The sequence below is a fragment of the Myotis nattereri genome (genome assembly GCF_964212035.1).
Source record: "Myotis nattereri genome assembly, chromosome: 2".
Classification (NCBI taxonomy): Eukaryota; Metazoa; Chordata; class Mammalia; order Chiroptera; family Vespertilionidae; genus Myotis; species Myotis nattereri.
In genome coordinates, this window is record NC_138076.1 from 29,103,053 (window position 1) to 29,123,063 (window position 20,011).

At 42.6% G+C, this 20,011-nt stretch overlaps 1 protein-coding gene across 1 annotated transcript in view; it reads right to left on the reverse strand.

Annotated features, from left to right (window-relative positions):
- CUL4A (cullin 4A) overlaps nucleotides 1–15,216 on the reverse strand; it is a gene marked incomplete at its 5' end in the record, with an annotated part of 66,289 nt that extends 51,073 nt beyond the window's left edge. Inside the window, 3 exons of the mRNA XM_081085054.1 lie at nucleotides 75–180; nucleotides 13,939–14,054; nucleotides 15,063–15,216. Of these exons, the coding sequence (XP_080941180.1) occupies nucleotides 75–180; nucleotides 13,939–14,054; nucleotides 15,063–15,216 (376 nt within the window). The remainder of the gene's footprint in view (nucleotides 1–74; nucleotides 181–13,938; nucleotides 14,055–15,062) is intronic.
- Between the last annotated feature and the right edge of the window lie 4,795 nt (nucleotides 15,217–20,011).

Sequence of the window (20,011 nt, forward strand, 5' to 3'; positions counted from 1 at the left end):
TTATCCTATTAATTAATGTTCAGTTTCACAATATTTAGGTAACAAATAGAAACTTCATGAGACAACAAAAGGATATTCTCTAAACTGAAGAATTTGTGCTTGGACATGATCTTCACAGACCTGGCGGAGCTGCTTGTAAAGCGTTGGGGAAACTTTATGAGAACAGAGGTTTTCAACAGCCTAAAAACAAAAGGAATAAATGAATTATTCACTATGAATAACAAGTGAGTTCTTTATTAAAAACAACCGTATTTGTATATATAGCTATAATCATAACAGAGGCACTTACATAATTATATGTAGCTGTGATCATTTACATGAAGCCTCCTCCCCCATATTTATGTAATCTACAAATAAACTATTAGGTTTTAGGGAAATTACTGTTGGAACACTGGAACCCAGTATGAGTTTGGTAAAAAAGATACTTCACAATAGTTAATATTGAACACAGACTCAACAGCAACCCTATGACAGCCCCATGACACCTAGGATCCCAGTTGGTGTACCTGTATCCTATTTGAGCATCTCGCAATGTTTCTAGATGTTTTAATTCATTAGTCTGAGGCTGGAGCCACAGGAATGTGTGAGTTTATTGGATGATATGAAATGAGAGTATGAAATCATTGCTCCAGACTCTCAGTGAGCACCTTCCAGGAAGGTGTGGTGTATTATGAGCTTCTAAAACCAGGTGAAACCATTAATACTGATCGCTACCGACAACACATAATCAATTTGGACCACGCTTTGATTGCGAAACGACCAGAATAGCAGCAAAGTAATTTTCCTTCATGATAACACACCATCACACACTTCAAAACCAGTTAAAGACACCTGAAAAGATCTTGCCTGGAAAGTATTCACCCACCCGCCATATTCACTAGACCTTGCTCCTTCAGATTACCACTTGTTCCCATCAATGGCACATGCACTTTCTGAGCAGCACTTCAAAACGTACGAAGAAGTGGAAAATTGGGTCTCTGAATGGTTTGCCTCAAAACAAGAAAAGTTCTATTGGGACGGTATTTACAAATTACCTGAAAGAGGGGAAAATGTGTAGCTAGAGATGGACATTACTTTGAATAAAGCACTTTTGATGTTTCTCTTGAAATTATCGTGTTTTCTTTGATTACAAAATCTGCCATTATTAACCAATACACCTAGTACGTATTAACTTAAATTAAGGAAATACAGTAATTACTACCATGTAAAACACATGCATTTTTACAAGGGTCAAAAGAGAATGTGGGCCCTATTGAGGTGTGGCTCAGTTGGTTGGGTGTTGACCTGTGCACTGAGAGGTTGACAGTTTGATTCCAGTCAGGACACATGCCTGGTTGTGAACTTGATCTCCACTAGGGGTTGTGCAGGAGGCAGCCAATCAATGTTCAGTTCTCACATGGATGGTTCTCTCTCTCTTACCCCTCTCCCTAAAAGTCAATAAAAAATCTTTTTACAAAGTGTGGAATGGGAGAAAAACCAAGATGATGGCATAGGTAAACACCGGAGATTGCTGCTGCGAACAACCACTTCAAAAATACAACTAAAAGACTGAACGGACATCACCCAGAACCACAGGAAGGCTGGCTGAGGGGAAATTCTACAACTAGAAGGAAAGAGAAAAGCAAACCGAGGAGGCTCAGTGCAGAAGTAAAATACAAAGGTGCGGAGGTGGGTGCGGAGCGGGCTGGCGGCTGAGGGCGCAGTGGTCGTTTTCAATCGGGAGGGAGTCTCAGGCTCTGGGCTCCAGTTCCAGGCGAGTCTCTGGGGACCCAGACTCAAACAGGAGAAGTGGGACTGTCTGGCATCTGTCGGAACTCGAGGGCAGCTTTCTCTCCGAGGTTTGCAGCAGTTGCTGGGACACTGAGAGGCAGAGCCTCTGGGGACAGGACTGAGAGCAGCCATAACTGCTTGCTCCGCCCGCTCTGTTGATCCCCTGGGACCCGCCCTGCACAGAGGCATTTGCGGGATAGCCTCAGGCAAAGGCTAGAGTAGCACCTCCCTAGAGGACAGTTCTCCCACTGCAGACAAGGCTGATTCTCACAGCCAGTTGGCCTGGAGGTCAAATCCCCCCCAGTATTACCTACAATAATCAAGGCTTAACTACAACAAGGCTGCGCACAAAGACCACAAGGGGGTGCACCAAGAAAGCATAAAAAATGCGGAGACAAAGAAACAGGACACAAATGACAGAAATGGAGGATATAGAGTTCAAAACCACACTTTTAAGGTCTCTCAAGAACTGTCTAGAAGCCGCCGATAAATTTAGTAAGGCCCTCGAAAAGACTGGTGAGACCGCCGATAAATATAGTGAGATCCTCAATAAATCCAATGAGACCCTCGATGTTGTGATAAAGAACCAACTAGAAATTAAGCATACACTGACTGAAATAAAGAATATTATACAGACTCCCAACAGCAGACCAGAGGAGCACAAGAATCAAGTCAAAGATTTGAAATGCGAAGAAGCAAAACACACCCAACCGGAAAAGCAAAATGAAAAAAGAATCCGAAAATACAAAGATAGTGTAAGGAGCCTCTGGGAAAGCTTCAAGCATAACAACATCAGAATTATAGGGGTGTCAGAAGATGAGAGAGAGCAAGATATTGAAAACCTATTTGAAGAAATAATGACAGAAAACTTCCCCTACCTGGTGAAAGAAACAGACTTACAAGTCCAGGAAGCACAGAGAACCCCAAACAAAAGGAATCCAAAGAGGACCACACCAAGACACATCATAATTAAAATGCCAAGAGCAAAAGACAAAGAGAGAATCTTAAAAGCAGCAAGAGAAAGAAACTCAGTTACCTACAAGGGAATACCCATACGACTGTCAGCTGATTTCTCAACAGAAACTTTGCAGGCCAGAAGGGAGTGGCAAGAAATATTCAAAGTGATGAATGCCAAGAACTTACAACCAAGATTACTTTATCCAGCAAAGCTATCATTCAGAACTGAAGGTCAGATAAAGAGCTTCACAGATAAGGAAAAGCTAAAGGAGTTCATCACCACCAAACCAGGATTATATGAAATGCTGAAAGGTATCCTTTAAGAAGAGGAAGAAGAGGCCGAAACTGGTTTGGCTCAGTGGATAGAGCGTCGGCCTGCGGACTGAAAGGAACCAGGTTCGATTCCGGTCAAGGGCATGTACCTGGGTTGCAGGCATATCCCCAGTAGGAGATGTGCAGGAGGCAGCTGATCGATGTTTCTCTCTCATTGATGTTTCTAACTCTCTATCTCTCTCCCTTCCTCTCTGTAAAAAATCAATAAAATATATTTAAAAAAAAAAAAGAAGAGGAAGAAGAAGATAAAGGTAAAGATACAAATTATGAACAACAAATACGCATCTGTCAACAAGTGAATCTAAGAATCAATTGAATAAATAATCTGGTGAACAGAATGAACTGGTGATTATAACAGAATCAGGGACACAGAAAGGGAATGGACTGACTATTCTTGGGGGGGGAAAGGGGTGTGGGAGATGCGGGAAGAGACTGGACAAAGATCGTGCACCTATGGAGGACAGTGGGTGGGGAGTGAGGGCGGAGGGTGGGGTGGGAACTGGGAGGAGGGGAGTTATGGGGGGGAAAAAGAGGAACAAATGTAATAATTGAATAATAAAGATTTAATTAAAAAAAAAGTGTGGAATGATGACAATAATTGCATAATAACAATAAAAACAACCTTTCCCCTACATTTTGTCTTGCTACTGAAATAAGGGATTTCTATCTACATTGTGTTTTTACATCTTTCACATCTTTTCTCAAAGTCTTTAATTCCATCACTTGTAGTCATATCTTTATATATTTTCTTTAAAAAATCTAGGATAACACTCCCCTGGTTAAAACTGGTTTAGGGCATATTACCACTAGTAAAGCAATGCTATAGAAGCACTTTGCAGCAAGCTAGCCTAAATTTGTCAATGAATTGCCCTTCCTGGAATAGATTTTACAACAAGGGCTACAAACAAAAGACAAAGAAGGACTCAGAAATTTCACTCTGGGTGCTTATGTGAAGGAAATAAAACACTAATTCGAAAAAAATATGTGCACCCCTATGTTCACTGCAGCATTACTTACAATAGCTATGATGTGCAAGCAACCTAGGTCCATGGATAGATAAATGGATAAAGAGGAAGTGAGAGCCTTAGCCAGTGTTGGTCAGTGATTAGAGCACTGGACCGAGCACCAAAAGGTCATGGGTTCGCTTCCTGGGTCAAGGGCACCTACCTGGGTTGCAGCTTCAATCCCAAGCCCCCGTTGGGGCACATGCAGGAGGCAACTAATTGATGTGTCTCTTCCACATCAATGCTTCTCTTTCTTCCTTCACCCCCTCTTTAAAAATCAATGGAAATGAGATACACACACACACACACACACACACACACACAGGAACAGTATTCAACCTTGAAAAAAGAATGAAATCTTGCCATTTGTGACAACATGGCTGGATCTAGAGGGTATTGTGCTAGGTGAAATAAGTCAGAGAAAGACAAATATTGTATCATTTCACTTATATATGGAATCTAAAAAGGATAAACAAATGAAGAAACAAAATAGGCTCACAGGTACAAAGAACAAACTGATAGTTGCTGCGGGTGGTGGGGAATGAGCAAAAAGGTAAAGGGGATTAAGAGGTACAAACGTATAAGTCACAGGGATGTAAAACACAGCATAAGGAATACAGTCAAGAATATCACAATAATTTTGTATAGTGACAGGTGATTATGAGACTTATTGAGGTAATCACTTTGTAGGTATATACATGTCAAATCACTATGTTGTATACCTAAAACCAAAATAATATTGTATATCAACTATACTTTAATTAAAAAGAACTTTATATTCCAGAATTAAATGTTTTTTAAAAAGGACAAGGAAAACAACTATGTTATCTTTAATCACTATAAGAAAATGCAATGTATGTGGGAGGGGCAGGGGGAAGGTATACATTTGAACAGGTTGTATGAGCCCAAAGACTATTAGAACAAGAATACCTCAGCCTCTATACTCTGGGAAAAGTCATTTAAATTATCTACACATAATTTTCTACTGCTTGCAACTACATTCTTTTTTTTTTTTTAAATATATTTTATTGATTTTTTTACAGAGAGGAAGGGAGAGGGATAGAGAGTTAGAAACATCAATGAGAGAGAAACATCGATCAGCTGCCTCCTGCACATCTCCTACTGGGGACGTGCCCGCAACCCAGGTACATGCCCTTGACAGGAATCAAACCTGGGACCCTTCAGTCCGCAGGCTGACGCTCTATCCACTGAGCCATACCGGTTTCGGCGCAACTACATTCTTGTTTGAAGCTTATATAAATATTGTGAGTTTTGGTTAAAAGTTTATAATATATTCTAAGTCTTTTTCCAAGTATATTAACTTAGCAGCACTAATGAAGCCTTTCATAATTTTATATACTTCATTACACATTTTACTTATGAAATAAAAATGATAGGTTTAAGAGATATACTACTTCAATATATACTAATTTCTCTCTTGTTTGGATTTAATTCTCAATAACAAGATATAATACTAAAAAACAAACAAACTGAGTCTTTCTTGGCACATACTATTTAACATGAAGCACCTGAGATTTATTTCTTTTTAAAATTGAGAATCTGGAGACCTCGTAAAACAACTAGCCAAACCCTGAGGTGACCCAGGTTTGCTGTGGGTGCCGTCATTTCTCCATGTCTTTTGCTGAGTCACCGCTAGTGTCTTCATGTTACAGGCACCTCATTACCTTAGAAGAGAGAGGGCAGCCCTGCTCTCTACCCACACTGGCAGGGATTGTGGCAAACTTTTCTGTAGTTACAAGGAGCAGCACAACCCAGGAATCCTCCCTTCCTAAAACTAGTTTTGGAGATTTAGTCATGTTCTGAGGTTTAGATGCTTTCTCTAGGTATACAGAGTACTGAATCTGACCTGTATTGTGTGTTTCATATTTGGGTGCTATTGCTGTTCACTTTTTAAAGAGCCATCGTAGAGAAAAGAATTTAATCCAATAACTGGAGGTAGGGAAGCAGTAGCAATTGGGGCCTACTTTTATTAGGATAAAGATGTTTTTCTTGTATCAACTTAGCCAAGTGGGAAAACTGTACTTGTCTGAATTTTTACATCACAGCTGCTCTCTAATCATGTCTGTCATGTCACTGCGCCCGAGTTCTTCAGATGGCTGATTGTATTAGGACAGACGGGTGTATTAAAGCAAAACAGACAAGCACATCAATGTCCACTGCTTGTCTATTTTAGGGTCAAACCCTAACTCCCAAGTGCACGCATTACTGCTAAAACAAAATGCTTCCCCTCAAGTGTGGAATACCAAAACAGGATAGTAAAGCGAGCGTTGGGGTAAAAAGAACTATGAAATCAGGGTGTACCAATTCTGGAAGATTGTTTTATGTAAAGATTTTTAGGGTTAGAAAGTTGAGACGAGAAAAAGGAGTGAAACATATCACAGGTAAGGAGTGAAAAACCATAAAGAGAAATAGCAGATAAGTATAAGAGTTATTTATGTAGAGCAAGGGGAAAAATTAAAAACAACACTTGCCCCTGGGGAAACCACACCCCTGGTCGTTATCATAACGAAAGATATGCTGGCTGGAGCACAAGGCAAAACTCACACTCTTCATTTCACAGTTAAGAGGCCAGTACAGTGTTCTTAGTGATGTGAGTAGTTCAGAATTGGACAATTTCCCTCCACAGCAATGGTCCCTTGCTAAGCAATAAACAGTTGTGAAGATGGACCCGACTCAAAAGCAGGCCTATTAAGTTACCAGCTTGCCACACAAGGAAAAGCTGTTAAAGGGCTCTACCCCTCCAGCTTCCTACCTCTAAGAAATGAGTTAACAATGTAAAAACTAAATCAGGACTAAAATCTGAGTGAAGGGATAAATTTTGAGAGGAAGTCCCATAGAATGAGAGCTTTGAGGAAAACCAGGGGCCATTAGCATGGCCCCTGAACAAGGATGACACGCAAATTCATGAAGCGTTCCATATTAAGACAAACAAACAAAACTAGTCTGAAATCAACATGTATCCTTCCTCTGAAACCCTTCTTAAAAATGTAATCTTCAGTTTTTTGTTGTCTCATTAAGCCGACAAGTAGGGCTAAAACATACAGACAGCCCTGGCTAGTTTGGCTCAGTGGATAGTGAATCGGCCTGCAGAAAGAAAGGTCCTGGGTTCGATTCCAGTCAAGGGCACATGCCAGGGTTGTGGGCTCGATCCCCAGTACGGGGCATGCAGGAGGCAGCCAATCAATGATTCTCTCTCATCATTGATCTTTCTCTCCCTCTCCCTTCCTCTCTGAAATCAATAAAAAAGAAAAAGAAAACATACATAAGACACACAAATATACTTTCTTCAGCAAGTAGTGATTACAAATTTAAACTCAAGTCTTCCAAAACAAACAGAAAAGGTCTCCGCATTCAAAATATTCTCCTCCTTGTATTACAGAAGGAAAATTACTATGGGTGTTATGTGCGTTTACTTTTTCATCATCAGACTTTCAATCTCCTTTACCAGACAAGAATAAAATAACAAACAAACAATAGGCAAGTTTCAACAGACACACGGTAATTATTTCTCTTTCTAGGAAGGCCCTAAAGTGTCTGTATGAGGGAGAGGATGCCCTGACAGGCAGGTAAGAGACCTTGACAAGGAGATACTAGACCTCACTTTGAGGAAACTATTCAACATCAAAACATAACATAAGAGATTCTGCATCCTGAAAATCATCCTGAAAACTTCCTTAACAAACAAAAATGAAACGTTGGTGAGAATTGTTACTTTCACGTAAGTGTCTTTGACAAAATATATACCCCACCAACTCAGCAAAAATTTAAGACTTTATTTTGAAACACCAGGGCAGATGCATTGTCTGACTACTTTATCAGAGATCAGAATAATGCAAGTGGTCAATAATTTCACAATGACATCACTTACTGTTTCTAACCCATTTGCTTCCATAAGATCTGAGCAGCTCACTATAGAAATAGTACTTCTCTCTGAGTGATCAGGAGTCTGCCTATGCACATGCCCCTCCATAAGGTGATCAACTGATCCCCACATGGGCCCTCCTGAGATATTCCCTGGAATGTGTGATGCCATTTGGGGTAAGCATTCTCAGTCCTGAGGATCATAAGTCACACACATGGACACTTAGGGCTTCTGAAAGCACTACTTATGATACTATGTATACTGACTATTATGAGACATATCACTGGGTAAAAGGTATGGCAAAGTCCCTCTACTAGGAAAGTGATACTAGACAATCAAATCTCCAGGAAAGGAGGAATAATAAGCCCTCGCTCTAAGATATAATATTTTATTAAATTAAAACCCTATGAGCGTTTAGACACTGGTAAGACTCTTACTTCTGGTAAAGATGAAGTAAAGAAACTAGACTAGCCCGGTCAGTGTGGTTCAGTGGTTGAACACTGATCTATGAACTGGGAGGTCAAGGTTTGATTCCAGGTCAGGGCACATATCCAAGTTGTGGGCTCCATCCCCAGCAGGGGTGTGTGTAGGAGACAGCGGATCAATGATTCTCATCATTGATGTTTCTATCTCTCTCCCCCCACTCCCTTTCCCTGTGAAATCAATAATAATAAAAAATATATATATATATTTTAAAAAGAAACCAGACTAACCCTTCTGCCTGAAATAACCAACCAACCAACCAACCAAACAAACAAACAAAAAAACCCACCAACCCACAAAATATACAAAACAGCAATTTTTCAAAGCAGTGCACATTGGGCTATGAAAGACAGTGAACTCTGGAAGACGGGAAACAAACAAACCCCAACTGCTCTCTTGCTTCCTGCATCTAGTGCAGCGGTTCTCAAACTGTGGGTCATGACCCCTTTGGGGGTCGCACGACCCTTTCACAGGGGTCGCCTAAGACCATCGGAAAACACATATATAATTACATATTGTTTTTGTGATTAATCACTATGCTTTAATTATGTTCAATTTGTAACAATGAAATTGGGGGTCACCACAACATGAGGAACTGTATTAAAGGGTCGCAGCATTAGGAAGGTTGAGAACCACTGATCTAGAGTTTCCAGGCTGCGGAGCAGGTGCCCTGAGCTGAGGATCAAGTCAGCAAGATGAAGCCCAGAGGGGAGAGATGCAGCCAGAGTGGAGCTTGGATATGTGCAGAGACCTCAAGGGTATTCAGCAGAGCACTGACCAGCACAAATGTGTGAGGAAAATAGCTGAGGCCAGGGAAAGAACCACCAAAAAAGTTTAGACAACAGTGTCTGGTGCTCACACAGGGCCTGGAATGGCACCTTCCCATTTGCCAGATTAGAAAACCACAGGACAGTGGGTATACTCAGGAAAGTTTTGCCTCAGTAGATGGGGCAGTTAACCCTAGACAAAATACTACTCTAGTCTTACCTAACAAATCTTAAAAGCAAGACTTTAAAAGATCAAACAGTTTCCAATAATTTAACTATGTTTGGAACAAAGCTGGAAAACATTTATAGGAATACAAAAATACCACAGGAGTCAAAATTCACAATGTCAGATACCCAATCAAAGATGATCAGACATGCAAAGGAAAATACAACCCTTATAGGGGAGAAATTCAATCCATCAAAAGCAACCAGAATTGACAGAGATGACAGAATTGCAGGCCAGGAATTCTATAAAACAGGTATTACAATTATATTCTATGTGTTCAAAAGTTAAATAGAGACAGAAAAGATACTGTAATGACTCAAATTGAACACCTAAAGAGTAAAACAACTCATGACTTGAAAATTACACCAAATGGTATTAATAGCAGATTAGACACTGCAGAAGCTTAATGAACTTGAAAAAATGGATAACCTGAGTAGTTCTATTATCTACTAAAGAAATTTGTAGTTGAAAATCTTTCCACAAAAAAAGCCAAGATGGCTTCACTGGGAAATTCTCTCAAGTATTTAAGGAAGAAATAACTCCAATTCTATAAAATTATTCTAGAAAATAAAAAGGAGGGACCATTTCTAACTCATTTATGAGGCCAGCATTACTCTGATATCAAAACTAAAGACATTATGAGAATAGAAAACAACACACCAATATCCTTTGGTATCACAGATGCAAAAATTAACAAAATGTTAGCAAACTGAATCCAACAATACATGAAAATGATAATACCTCATGACCAAGTAGGATTTATCCCAGGAATACAAGATTGGTTTAACATTTGAAAAATCAATAACGTATATGAGCATAACCAATGGACACAGTAGGGAGGCGAGGGCATGTGCTGGGGGGTGGGAGTGGCTGGGGAGAGGTCAATCAAGGAGACTCATGTAATACTTTAAACAATAAAGATTTAAATTTAAAAAAAATCAATAATGTAATAAAAAAAAACAACAAAAATTATCTGAACACCTCAATAGTTGCAGAATTTGTCACTCTCCAACATGTATTTTTGACAAAAATTCTCAGCAAACTAGGAATAGAAAGGAACTTCTTTAACCTAATAATGGCTATTTTAAAAAACCCACAGTTAACATACTCACTGATGAAAGACTGAACACTTTCCTCCTAAGATCAGGAACAAGACAGGGATGTCTGCTTTTTTCCAATTCTCTTAACCATACTAGAGGTTCTAAATGGTGCCATGAGGCAAGAAAAGGAAATAAAAGGTACGCAGATTAGGAAGAAGTAAAACTATCTCTATTTACAGATGACATGATTGTCTATGTAAAAAATCTGATGGGATCTACAAAAAATTACTAGCTATAAGGTTAGCAAGATAGCAGTATACAAGATCAATATATAAAAATCATTTGTATTTCTACATACTAGCAAGAACCAGAAAATGAAATCATGCCACCATTTATAACACATTAAATACATAAAATAAGGAATCAATTTCACATAAGATATACAAGACCTATACACTGCAACTAGAAAACATTGCTGAAATTAAGGAAGACCTAAATAGAAAGCTGTCCCTTGTGACCAATTGGCAGACTCCACATGGTCAAGACATCAGAATTAATTCTTCCCACACATATCTATAAATCGACATATCCCCAATCAAAATTCTAGTAGGCTTTATGGTAGAAATTGATGAACAGATTCTAAAATTCATATGGAAATACAAGAGACCTGGAATAACCAAAACAACTTTGAAAAAGGATAAATTTGGAGGGCCAACGTTCCTAATTTTGAGACTCATTATACCCAAACATATATCGACAATGATTTTTGGCAAAGGAGCAAAAGCAGTTCAATGGGGGAAAGGACTCTTCAATAGCAGGGGTGGGGAACCTTTTTTCTGCCAAGAGCCATTTGGGTATTTATAAAATCATTCTCAGGCCACACAAAATTCTCAACTTAAAAATTAGCCTGCTATATTTGGTCAAATATTTAATTAACTTACCCCTAATGCCTTGGGAGGGCCAGACCAAATTATTTTGTGGGCCTTATTTGGCCCTCGGGTTGGACATTCCCCACCCCTGAACAGGGAAGACATTTAATTTAGATTTATAACTCACAACACATACAAAAACTCACCCAAAACAGATTATAGACCTAAATATAAAACCTAAATTCCTAAAATGTCTAGAAGGAAATACAAGATAAAATCTTTATGATCTTAGTTTAGGCAAAGTTTCTAAGATTGATACTAAAAGCACAATCCATAAAAGACCAAACTAATACATAGACTTCTTCAAAATTTAAAACTTGTTTTCTGACAGACATAATTGAGAAAAATCAAAGGAAAAGTTGTGTGTGGGGGGGAGCAGAAGGGTAGTGAATGGTAAAGGGGGTCAAATATATGGTGACAGAAGGATATTTGACTTTGAGTGGTAAACACGCAATGCAATATACAGATGATGTATTATAGACTTGTACAACAACAACAACAACAAAAAAGGACAAGCTGCACTATTTGTAAGGCAAATATCCAGTATAGGACTTGTACCCAGAACACACAATAAACTCAAGCAGAACATATAACAAACTCATACAAAATAAGCAACCCCATAAAATATGAGCAAAAGATCTGAACACAAACTTTATTTAAAGAAGGTATAGAGAATGCAAATGGTCACCTAAAAAGATGTTTAGTATCACTAGGGAAATACAAATTTAAATCACGATGAAACTGTACTCCATACCCACTGGAATAGCTAAAATGGAAAAGACAGACAATACCAAATGCTGGCAAGGATGTGGAACAACTTGAACTCTCATACACTGCTGCTAAATATGCAAAATGCTATAGCCATTTTGAAAAATAGGAAATGTCTTATAAAGTTATATATACACTTTCCACATTACTCTGACAACTTACTTATAGATATTTACCCAAGGGGAATGAGACTATGTTCACACAACAACTTATTCATTAATGTTCACAACAGCTTTATTCATAACAACCAAATATTGGAAACCTAAATGAGCATTAGCTGGTGAAACGGTAATCTTTGTGGTATCCCTATCACACAGCAACAAAGAAACAATTTACTGCCACAGTATCCATGAATCTCACCCGCACCATCCTAAGTGAAAGAAGCCAGGTATAAAAGATTGCGAAATTCATGGTTCCAGTTAGATGAGATTCTAGAAATGGCAAAATATACGGACAGAAAGCAAATCAGTGACTGCCAAGGACTGGAAATCAGGGGAGAGGACTGAATGCAAAGGGGCCTCAGGAAACTTTTTGGAGGGATGGAAATTGTCTATCTTGTGATTGTGGTGGTGGTTATACAATTGTATACATTTGTTAACACTCACTGAAGTACATAGTATATGAAAATATACATTAAAAAAGTTAACTAAAACATATAATAATCTCACACAAATTTAAGACAAAGAAGGGACCATCAAACTGTCAAAAGTAATCTTCTGCCGAAACCGGTTTGGCTCAGTGGACAGAGCGTCGGCCTGCGGACTGAAGGGTCCCAGGTTCAATTCCTGTCAAGGGCATGTGCCTTGGTTGCGGGCACATCCCCAGTGGGAGGTGTGCAGGAGGCAGCTGATCGATGTTTCTCTCTCATCGATGTTTCTAACTCTCTATCTCTCTCCCTTCCTCTCTGTGAAAAATCAATAAAATATATTAAAAAAAAAAGTAATCTTCTTTGGGTGGCGGGAACATGGGTAGTTTTAATTTTCTTCTTGGCACTTTTTTGTGGTTTAAAATTCATGCCTCTTAATAGGAATTGTGATATCATATTGCTAGCCAAAATGTAGATATTAAGACTACTTAACAAATGTTATTCTTTAAAAACAAGATACAGTGTCAGAAAAACCAGCCTACTTGTAAATAGAATATCCAAATAGTAAAATTACTTTCCATCATTTTTCTTATGTTAGAAATGGAACAGCATTACTTTAAAATGTAACAAAATTTATTTGCATGTTTTAATATCAGCAAGTAATCACAAAACACAATAAAGTAGGGGGAAAAATCTATTAACAAGTGAAGCTATAATAAGAGTCTTCTATATAACATAATAGAATTATAACATTAATTTGCTGCATATTTGGAAAATGTTAAGTCACGTGGCTCTTAGAAACACATCTCTCTCCTGTAATGGGATAACTTTAAATATCTTTCTAGGAGCTTAAGCCTGAAAATAAAATAAAAAATCTCACCACCACCAAAAAATGAGAACACTCATTGATCTGGGACATGCTGTCATAGGATTTCTACTGTTCTTGTTGGAGGTAAATATTGCATTTCTATTATTCCCTTCACTGTTGACTCAGAAACAATCACAGGACCACACAATCCAAACCTGCATCACATTTCACTGGAGTTGGGAAGCTGTGTTTGTTTAGACAACTATAAACATCAGGTAAGTGAAAGGCAGGAGGCTGGCACCATCATGTCTTACAGTTCTCCCCATCTAAGAAAATTCCAGGCCTCGAATAAGCCCAGCTTTGTCGTCACTGGGGGAGCCTTACCTGGTAGAGCTCTTCCAGGTTGTACCTGATGGAGGTACTGCCCTGTATGGCCTTCACTGCCTCATGAAGCTGCTGCCAGGTGTCCTGAGTGTAGTTATCGGGCAGCTTGGGTCTGTCTGTAAACCCAGAGAGTCAGTGGTGAATGAAACCCATGCTAACAGTCAGACATCTTTCCAAAAACGGTCTACAAAAACGTACTTTAAGAAACACAGAAATTAGCTTTTTTTTCCTCATACAAAGTATTGTATTTATAAATGTGTTCCATTACAGACTCTGCAACCACAGTACCTTCGTCTTGCTAAATACACTTCATATTAATACTGAGGGTAAATACACAGAAAACACAAGGTGGGCAAAGTAGGTTTCCGGTCGTGAGTATGCAAAAAACAACCGACTCTTGTATGACTAATGATCAACTACTGTATTTGTTATTGGTATTTATCTGCGAACCTACTTTCGCCCGTCCCTGGATGCAAGTCTCCCTTTTACTTAAGTTGACTTTATACGTGTAGAAACGTGTAAGAGCTAAGCTCTGCACAACACGTAAAGTTGCTTTAAAGTACTCAAAGTTGGGAAGCGAAGGCGAAGCTTGGAATGACGACATCTGCACCCAAGACGCTGGCTTTGAGGGCAGCAGTGACAGGGCCGGCGCAGGGCGGAGGCAGTACTGAGAACTACATCCCGCAGGGCCCCGGCGGCTGCTCCTCGTTCTCGCTCGGCCACGCGAATCGAGAGCTGGGTATTTGGCCTCGTTTATTCCAACGGGGAGGCGGCTCCCGGGAAGCTCGGCCCACAGCCCGCGCCGCAGGTCCAGCCGGCAGTTGGGGAGGCCCAGGCCTGCGCCCTCGCCGGGAGGACCGGACCCGCACCCTCGCCGAGGGCCCCGGGCCGGCCCCGAAGACCGCCAACCGGGGAGACTGCCGAACAGCTGGGGGGCCCCGCGAACACACTCCCTCCGCCCGGCGCCGCCCCGGGCGCCTTAAGGCCACTTGGCCCCACGCCTCCAGCTCCCGGAGCCGCCCCCGCTCCATCCCGGCCCCCCGAATTCCTCTCCGTGGCCCTCGCCCCCCAACTCCCTCCCGACACACCAGGTTCTCCCTCCGTAGGCCGCTCCCGGTACCCACCTCGGAAATTCTTGATCACAAGTTTCTTGGAGCCGCCGCCGCCCCCTGGCTTGGAGGAGACGGCGGCCGCGGCCAGGGACGCTGGCTTGGTGAGGCCATTGGTGTGCCCCACGAGCGCCGAGAAGTTGCCCTTCCTGGGGGTCTCGTCGGCCATGGCTGCGGCCGGGAAGCAGTGGGCGCCCCGCCCCGTCCGGCCGTCTTCTCCGCCTCCTCCCCGAGCCGCGCGGCAGGGCCTCCCTCCTCCGCTCCCTTCGGCAACTCCCGGTCCCGTCAGCGCCGCCCCGGCCCGGCCCAACCGCCGCACGGCCTCCGCCAGGCCCGGCCCCGCTCCGCTCCCGCCCCGGCCGCGACCTGGCCACCGACCCTGGGCTCGCGAGCGCGGCCAGTCCGCGTCCGCCGGGGTCCGTGTGGAACTTGCAACAGTCAGGGGGGCGGCGGAGCAAAAGCCCTATCAGGCCCGGGGTACCCGCGCGCCCTGGGCTGGCCGGAGCACCCAGGGGGCGCGGACCAGGCGTCCTCGTCCAGGGGTAGTTGGAGGCCTTGCAGCAGAGAGAAGCCCAGCCTTCCTCAGCCCGGGCACATCGCCACGCCGGTCCCGGGCTCGCGCTCCCACGAACACTGCCTCCGGAACCAACGTGCGGGGAAAGTTGGGTCTGGGGAGCCGGGCTGGGAACGGACCGAGCCGGAAGTGACGTGCGGCCTTGCGCGCTTGCTCCGTCTGGTCCCGGCGCGGGGCGGGCCACCATGGCGCACATCACTATCAACCAGTACCTGCAGCAGGTAACACTGTTTCGTGGCGGCGCGCGGTCTGCAGGGTGTTCGCCTCTTTCCTTTGGCTGCCGGGCTTTGGGGTCGGGTGGTCGGGCAGCCGGCTCGTGGCTGGCTGGGGTCTGGATGGACACTTCCCGTCCGGCTGAGTCTCTTGGCTGACAGCACCCGGGAAGCAAGGATGATTGAAGCAGACGCGCCGCCGTGTTTCTTGGAGACCCAGGGATTCTCCGATGGTCGCTGCTCTGAGTTTAGGGACGTCCGCGTGTATGGAGAGCGGTCCCTAGTCATAGGGGATGCTGAAGGGCCCGTTAGCCACGCGAAGGAGGTGGGGTTCAGCCCCTGTGTAGCCAGGGAAGAAGGCCTGACCTAGAGGTTTTGTTTTCGGAGAGACGGCGGTGGAAGCAGGAGGTGGAGGTAGCAAGGAGTCCAGACTGCGAGCCTCGAGTCCAGAGGTTCTCAACCTGTGGGTCGCGACCCCTTGGGGGGGGGGTCGAACAACCCTTTCACAGGGGTCGCCTAAGACCATCGGAAAACACATATATAATTACATATTGTTTTTGTGATTAATCACTATATTTTAATTATGTTAAATCTGTAACAATGAAATTGGGGGTCACCACAACATGAGGAACTGTATTAAAGGGTCGCGGCATTAGGAAGGTTGAGAACCACTGCTCAAGTCATAGCTGCCTTTCAGTACACGCTGTGTGTGAGCACTTGGCATACTTTGTATCCTTTGGGAAATGTCTCTCCAGGCGGTTTTGACCATACAGCAGCCAGTAAATGGCAGTAGTGTATTTCATACAGTTATGTATGTATTCAAAGCTTGAACACATTGATTATAACAGGAATCATGAAAAAACAGACACATGCTTTTATTTTAACTTAAAACACAAAAATACATTCATTTGCCAGCCTTTTAATTGAGGCCGAAGACCTTTTCTTAAGGATAAGTGTACTGTGGCCTTATCTTTGCAGACTTAACATTTTCAAATATCAGTTTGTTTGCTTAAACTTGTTTTTATAGATTTCAGAGAGTGGAAGGGAGAGGGAGAGAATCATCCATCACCTGCCTCCTGCATGCCCGCTACTGGGGATTGAGCCGGCATGTTCCCTCACCCGGAATCCAGCCATGACCTCCTGGTTCATGGGTGGACATTCAACCACTGAGCTACACCAGCTGAGCAAGATCAGTTTATTTAAAGTTGAGCAAGGATTTAGACACTGGAAAACTAATATGAATGTTTTGGGTTTTTTTTTCATTTTTTACATTCTCTTGCCCACACATAGTTCTGTTTTTGTTTTATTTATTTATTATTCTGGGTGCCTTGTTACTTTTTAAAGCTGTTTACATTTAAAATTTTCATTTTTTCCTCCAACTTTTTATTCTGTAAATTTTCAGACCTACAGAAAACTTGAAAGAAGTAGAAAAAAGACATATAACACCCCTCACCTGGCCCACCCACCATGTTTGCTCTGGGCATGTGTACTCCCAGACCATTGGAAAGAAAGAGGATGACACCATGGTCCTTTACTGCACCTAGGACCAAGGCTGTTCCACTGTCTAATTGCAGTGACTTCACTACACTCAAGAAATTTAACATCAGTATTAATGTCACTATTTTTCTAATGTAGCATCTGTAGTTTAATTTTCCATGTTCCCTAAACTCTTCTTTAGAACTTCTTTTTTTAAACCCAGGATCCAGACAGATCATATATGGCATTTGGTTTGTTTGCCCTTTAGTCCTTTAATCTAAAAGGGTCCTTTTGCCATTTTTTTTTGGGGGGGGGGCTTTTATGACATTTAACCTTTCTTGAAATGTCCTGGCCAGTGGACTTATAGATGTCTCACAGTCTGCCTTTGACTGTCCCTTATGATTAGATTCAGGTTAAATTTGATAGTGTGAATTTCCCATAGCCTCACCTCAGAGGCACACATTGATGATACTGATTCACTTGATGTCCATCAGATCACTCTGGTGTCGAGGTACCTTTTCCCTTGTTATTAATTTGGAAGCTGTTGGATGGACTAAGAGAATCTAAGAGCATTCTGTTCCTCAAGACTTACAAAATGGTTTTAGATTTCATTTGTGGGCATTTTCCAGTCAGTTATTACATTAATGTTTGCCAAGTGATCATTCTTTTACATTTGTTAGTATTTCATCTGTTAAAAAAAATGCTTTCCCCTTTGCCCTTCTTTTTAAAAGTATCATTATGCATTATTTTTCAGGGCATGTTAGAATCCACTACCAATATTAAGAATATTATTATTGAAGCTCAAATTGTCTCATATTTAGACACTGGGAGCCCCTTCAGACTGGTTTCTGTGGCTTTTTTGATATGTCTTCATCCTTCTTTGAGCCCTGCTTTGCTTTCTGGCGCAGTAATATCTATTCCACTCTCACTTAGTCCTTTCCCTGTTCCAGCACTGGTTCAGCTATTTCTCCAGGGACTTCTGGTTCCTTTTAGTGGAGAATGGAATCTAGAAAACCAGTCTGAGTGCTAGGTGTGCTTATTGCTACTGGGAATCATTACTTCTAGGCCTTTTAAGGAAACAGAGCTAGTAAATGTATTTTTGAGGAACTATGAGTTCCCAGAGTAGTTGATTCCCCCATGGACCAGCGCGGAGCCTGGAGTTCTCGAGGTGACCAGCAGCAGCCAAGAAAGAGAACTTATTCCTAGGAGTGCCCAGGGCCAGAGAGCTTCACTGGTGAGCTCTGCAGTCCCTGGGTCAGGCCCACAGAGTGCTGCTAAACAGGTTCAGCTGGAGTCCAGCTGCCTGGTCCAGTGGGAGGTGTTTACATTAAAAGGCCAAAGTTTCTGGGACATAACACATTAACTGACTAAAGCAGGTGACAGGGTTGCCTGTGATCTCAGTGTCCATTGAGGGACAGATCGGTTTGTTAAGCTAGCCTGTTGCCACCCCTCTGTTTACCCCTACCCTTCCCCGCACACATCCATCCACCTTTACACCCCATGATGGGAACTTTGGCCGCTTTTATCAGTTTCCTTCCAAAATACTTATGGAATCTGTATTTTGTGATTACTCAGAATACATCAACATACATCAACAAGTAATCCTGCACAAACATCTTTTGTTTCTTATTGTAAGGTAAATCCTTAGAAGTGGAACTGCTGGCTCAAAATGTAAGTGCTTATATAGTTTTGTTGAATAGTTAAGTGCCAAATTCTTTATTAGATAAGGTGGTGTAAATGTTCCCAGTCAATGGTCTGAGTGGTACAACAGATGAGGAATTGGGTCCCCTTGGTGTCCTGGTGGCTTTTGCCTCTATTTTTTCTGGCTGCGGGTGCCTGGGCATGGGATTGCTGGGTGGGGGAGTAAGTATGTGCTCTCTTTAGTAGGCATACCAAACAGTGTCCCAAAGTGGATGCCACGTCACCCTCCCCAGCAATGTGTGAGAGGTTTAGTTGCTTTATATTCTTGGAATACTTAGTATTGTCAGCCTTTTCCATTTTAACTCTTCTGTGGGTAAATATGGGTATCTTGTTGCATTTTACTGGTGGGGCTGGATGTGAGCACTTTCTCGGGTATGTACCATTTGGATATTCTCTTTATGATGTGCATTGTGTGGGCATAAATTTATATATTTACTTTTTTTGTAGATAAATTATCCTATGTAATAAAAGCATAATATGCAAATCAACCAAATGGCGGAACTACAGGTCGGCGGAGGGTGGGGCTGGCGAGCAGGTGGTGACAGGCCCGCCAAGGCGCATGCCAGTAGGCAGAGGGAGGGGATGGCGATGGGGTGGTGGGGGCGAGTGTGGCAACCAGCAGCGGGGCAATGGGAGCCGGCGCTATCCCCTGATTGCCCACCCAGTCGCCTCCCGCAGAGGGAGGCCACGGACGTCAGCAGTGGTGGGGCGATTTGGGGCAGGGCTGGCCACTCACTTCCCCAGAATGGCCTGCCGGGGTCACCTCTTGCAGAGGGAGGCCACTGACGGTGGTGGCACAATGGGGGGGCGGGGCTGGCCGCTGGCTGCCCACATTGTCCCCTGATCGGCCCACTGGTCACCTCCCGCAGAGGTGACCCCCCCCCTTCCACTCGCCCTCCCCACCCCCCAGTGCATGAATTTTCATGTATCGGGCCTCTAGTCTATATACACTGAGTGGCCAGATTATTATGACCAACTGACGTTTGAAGGCAAATTAGCTG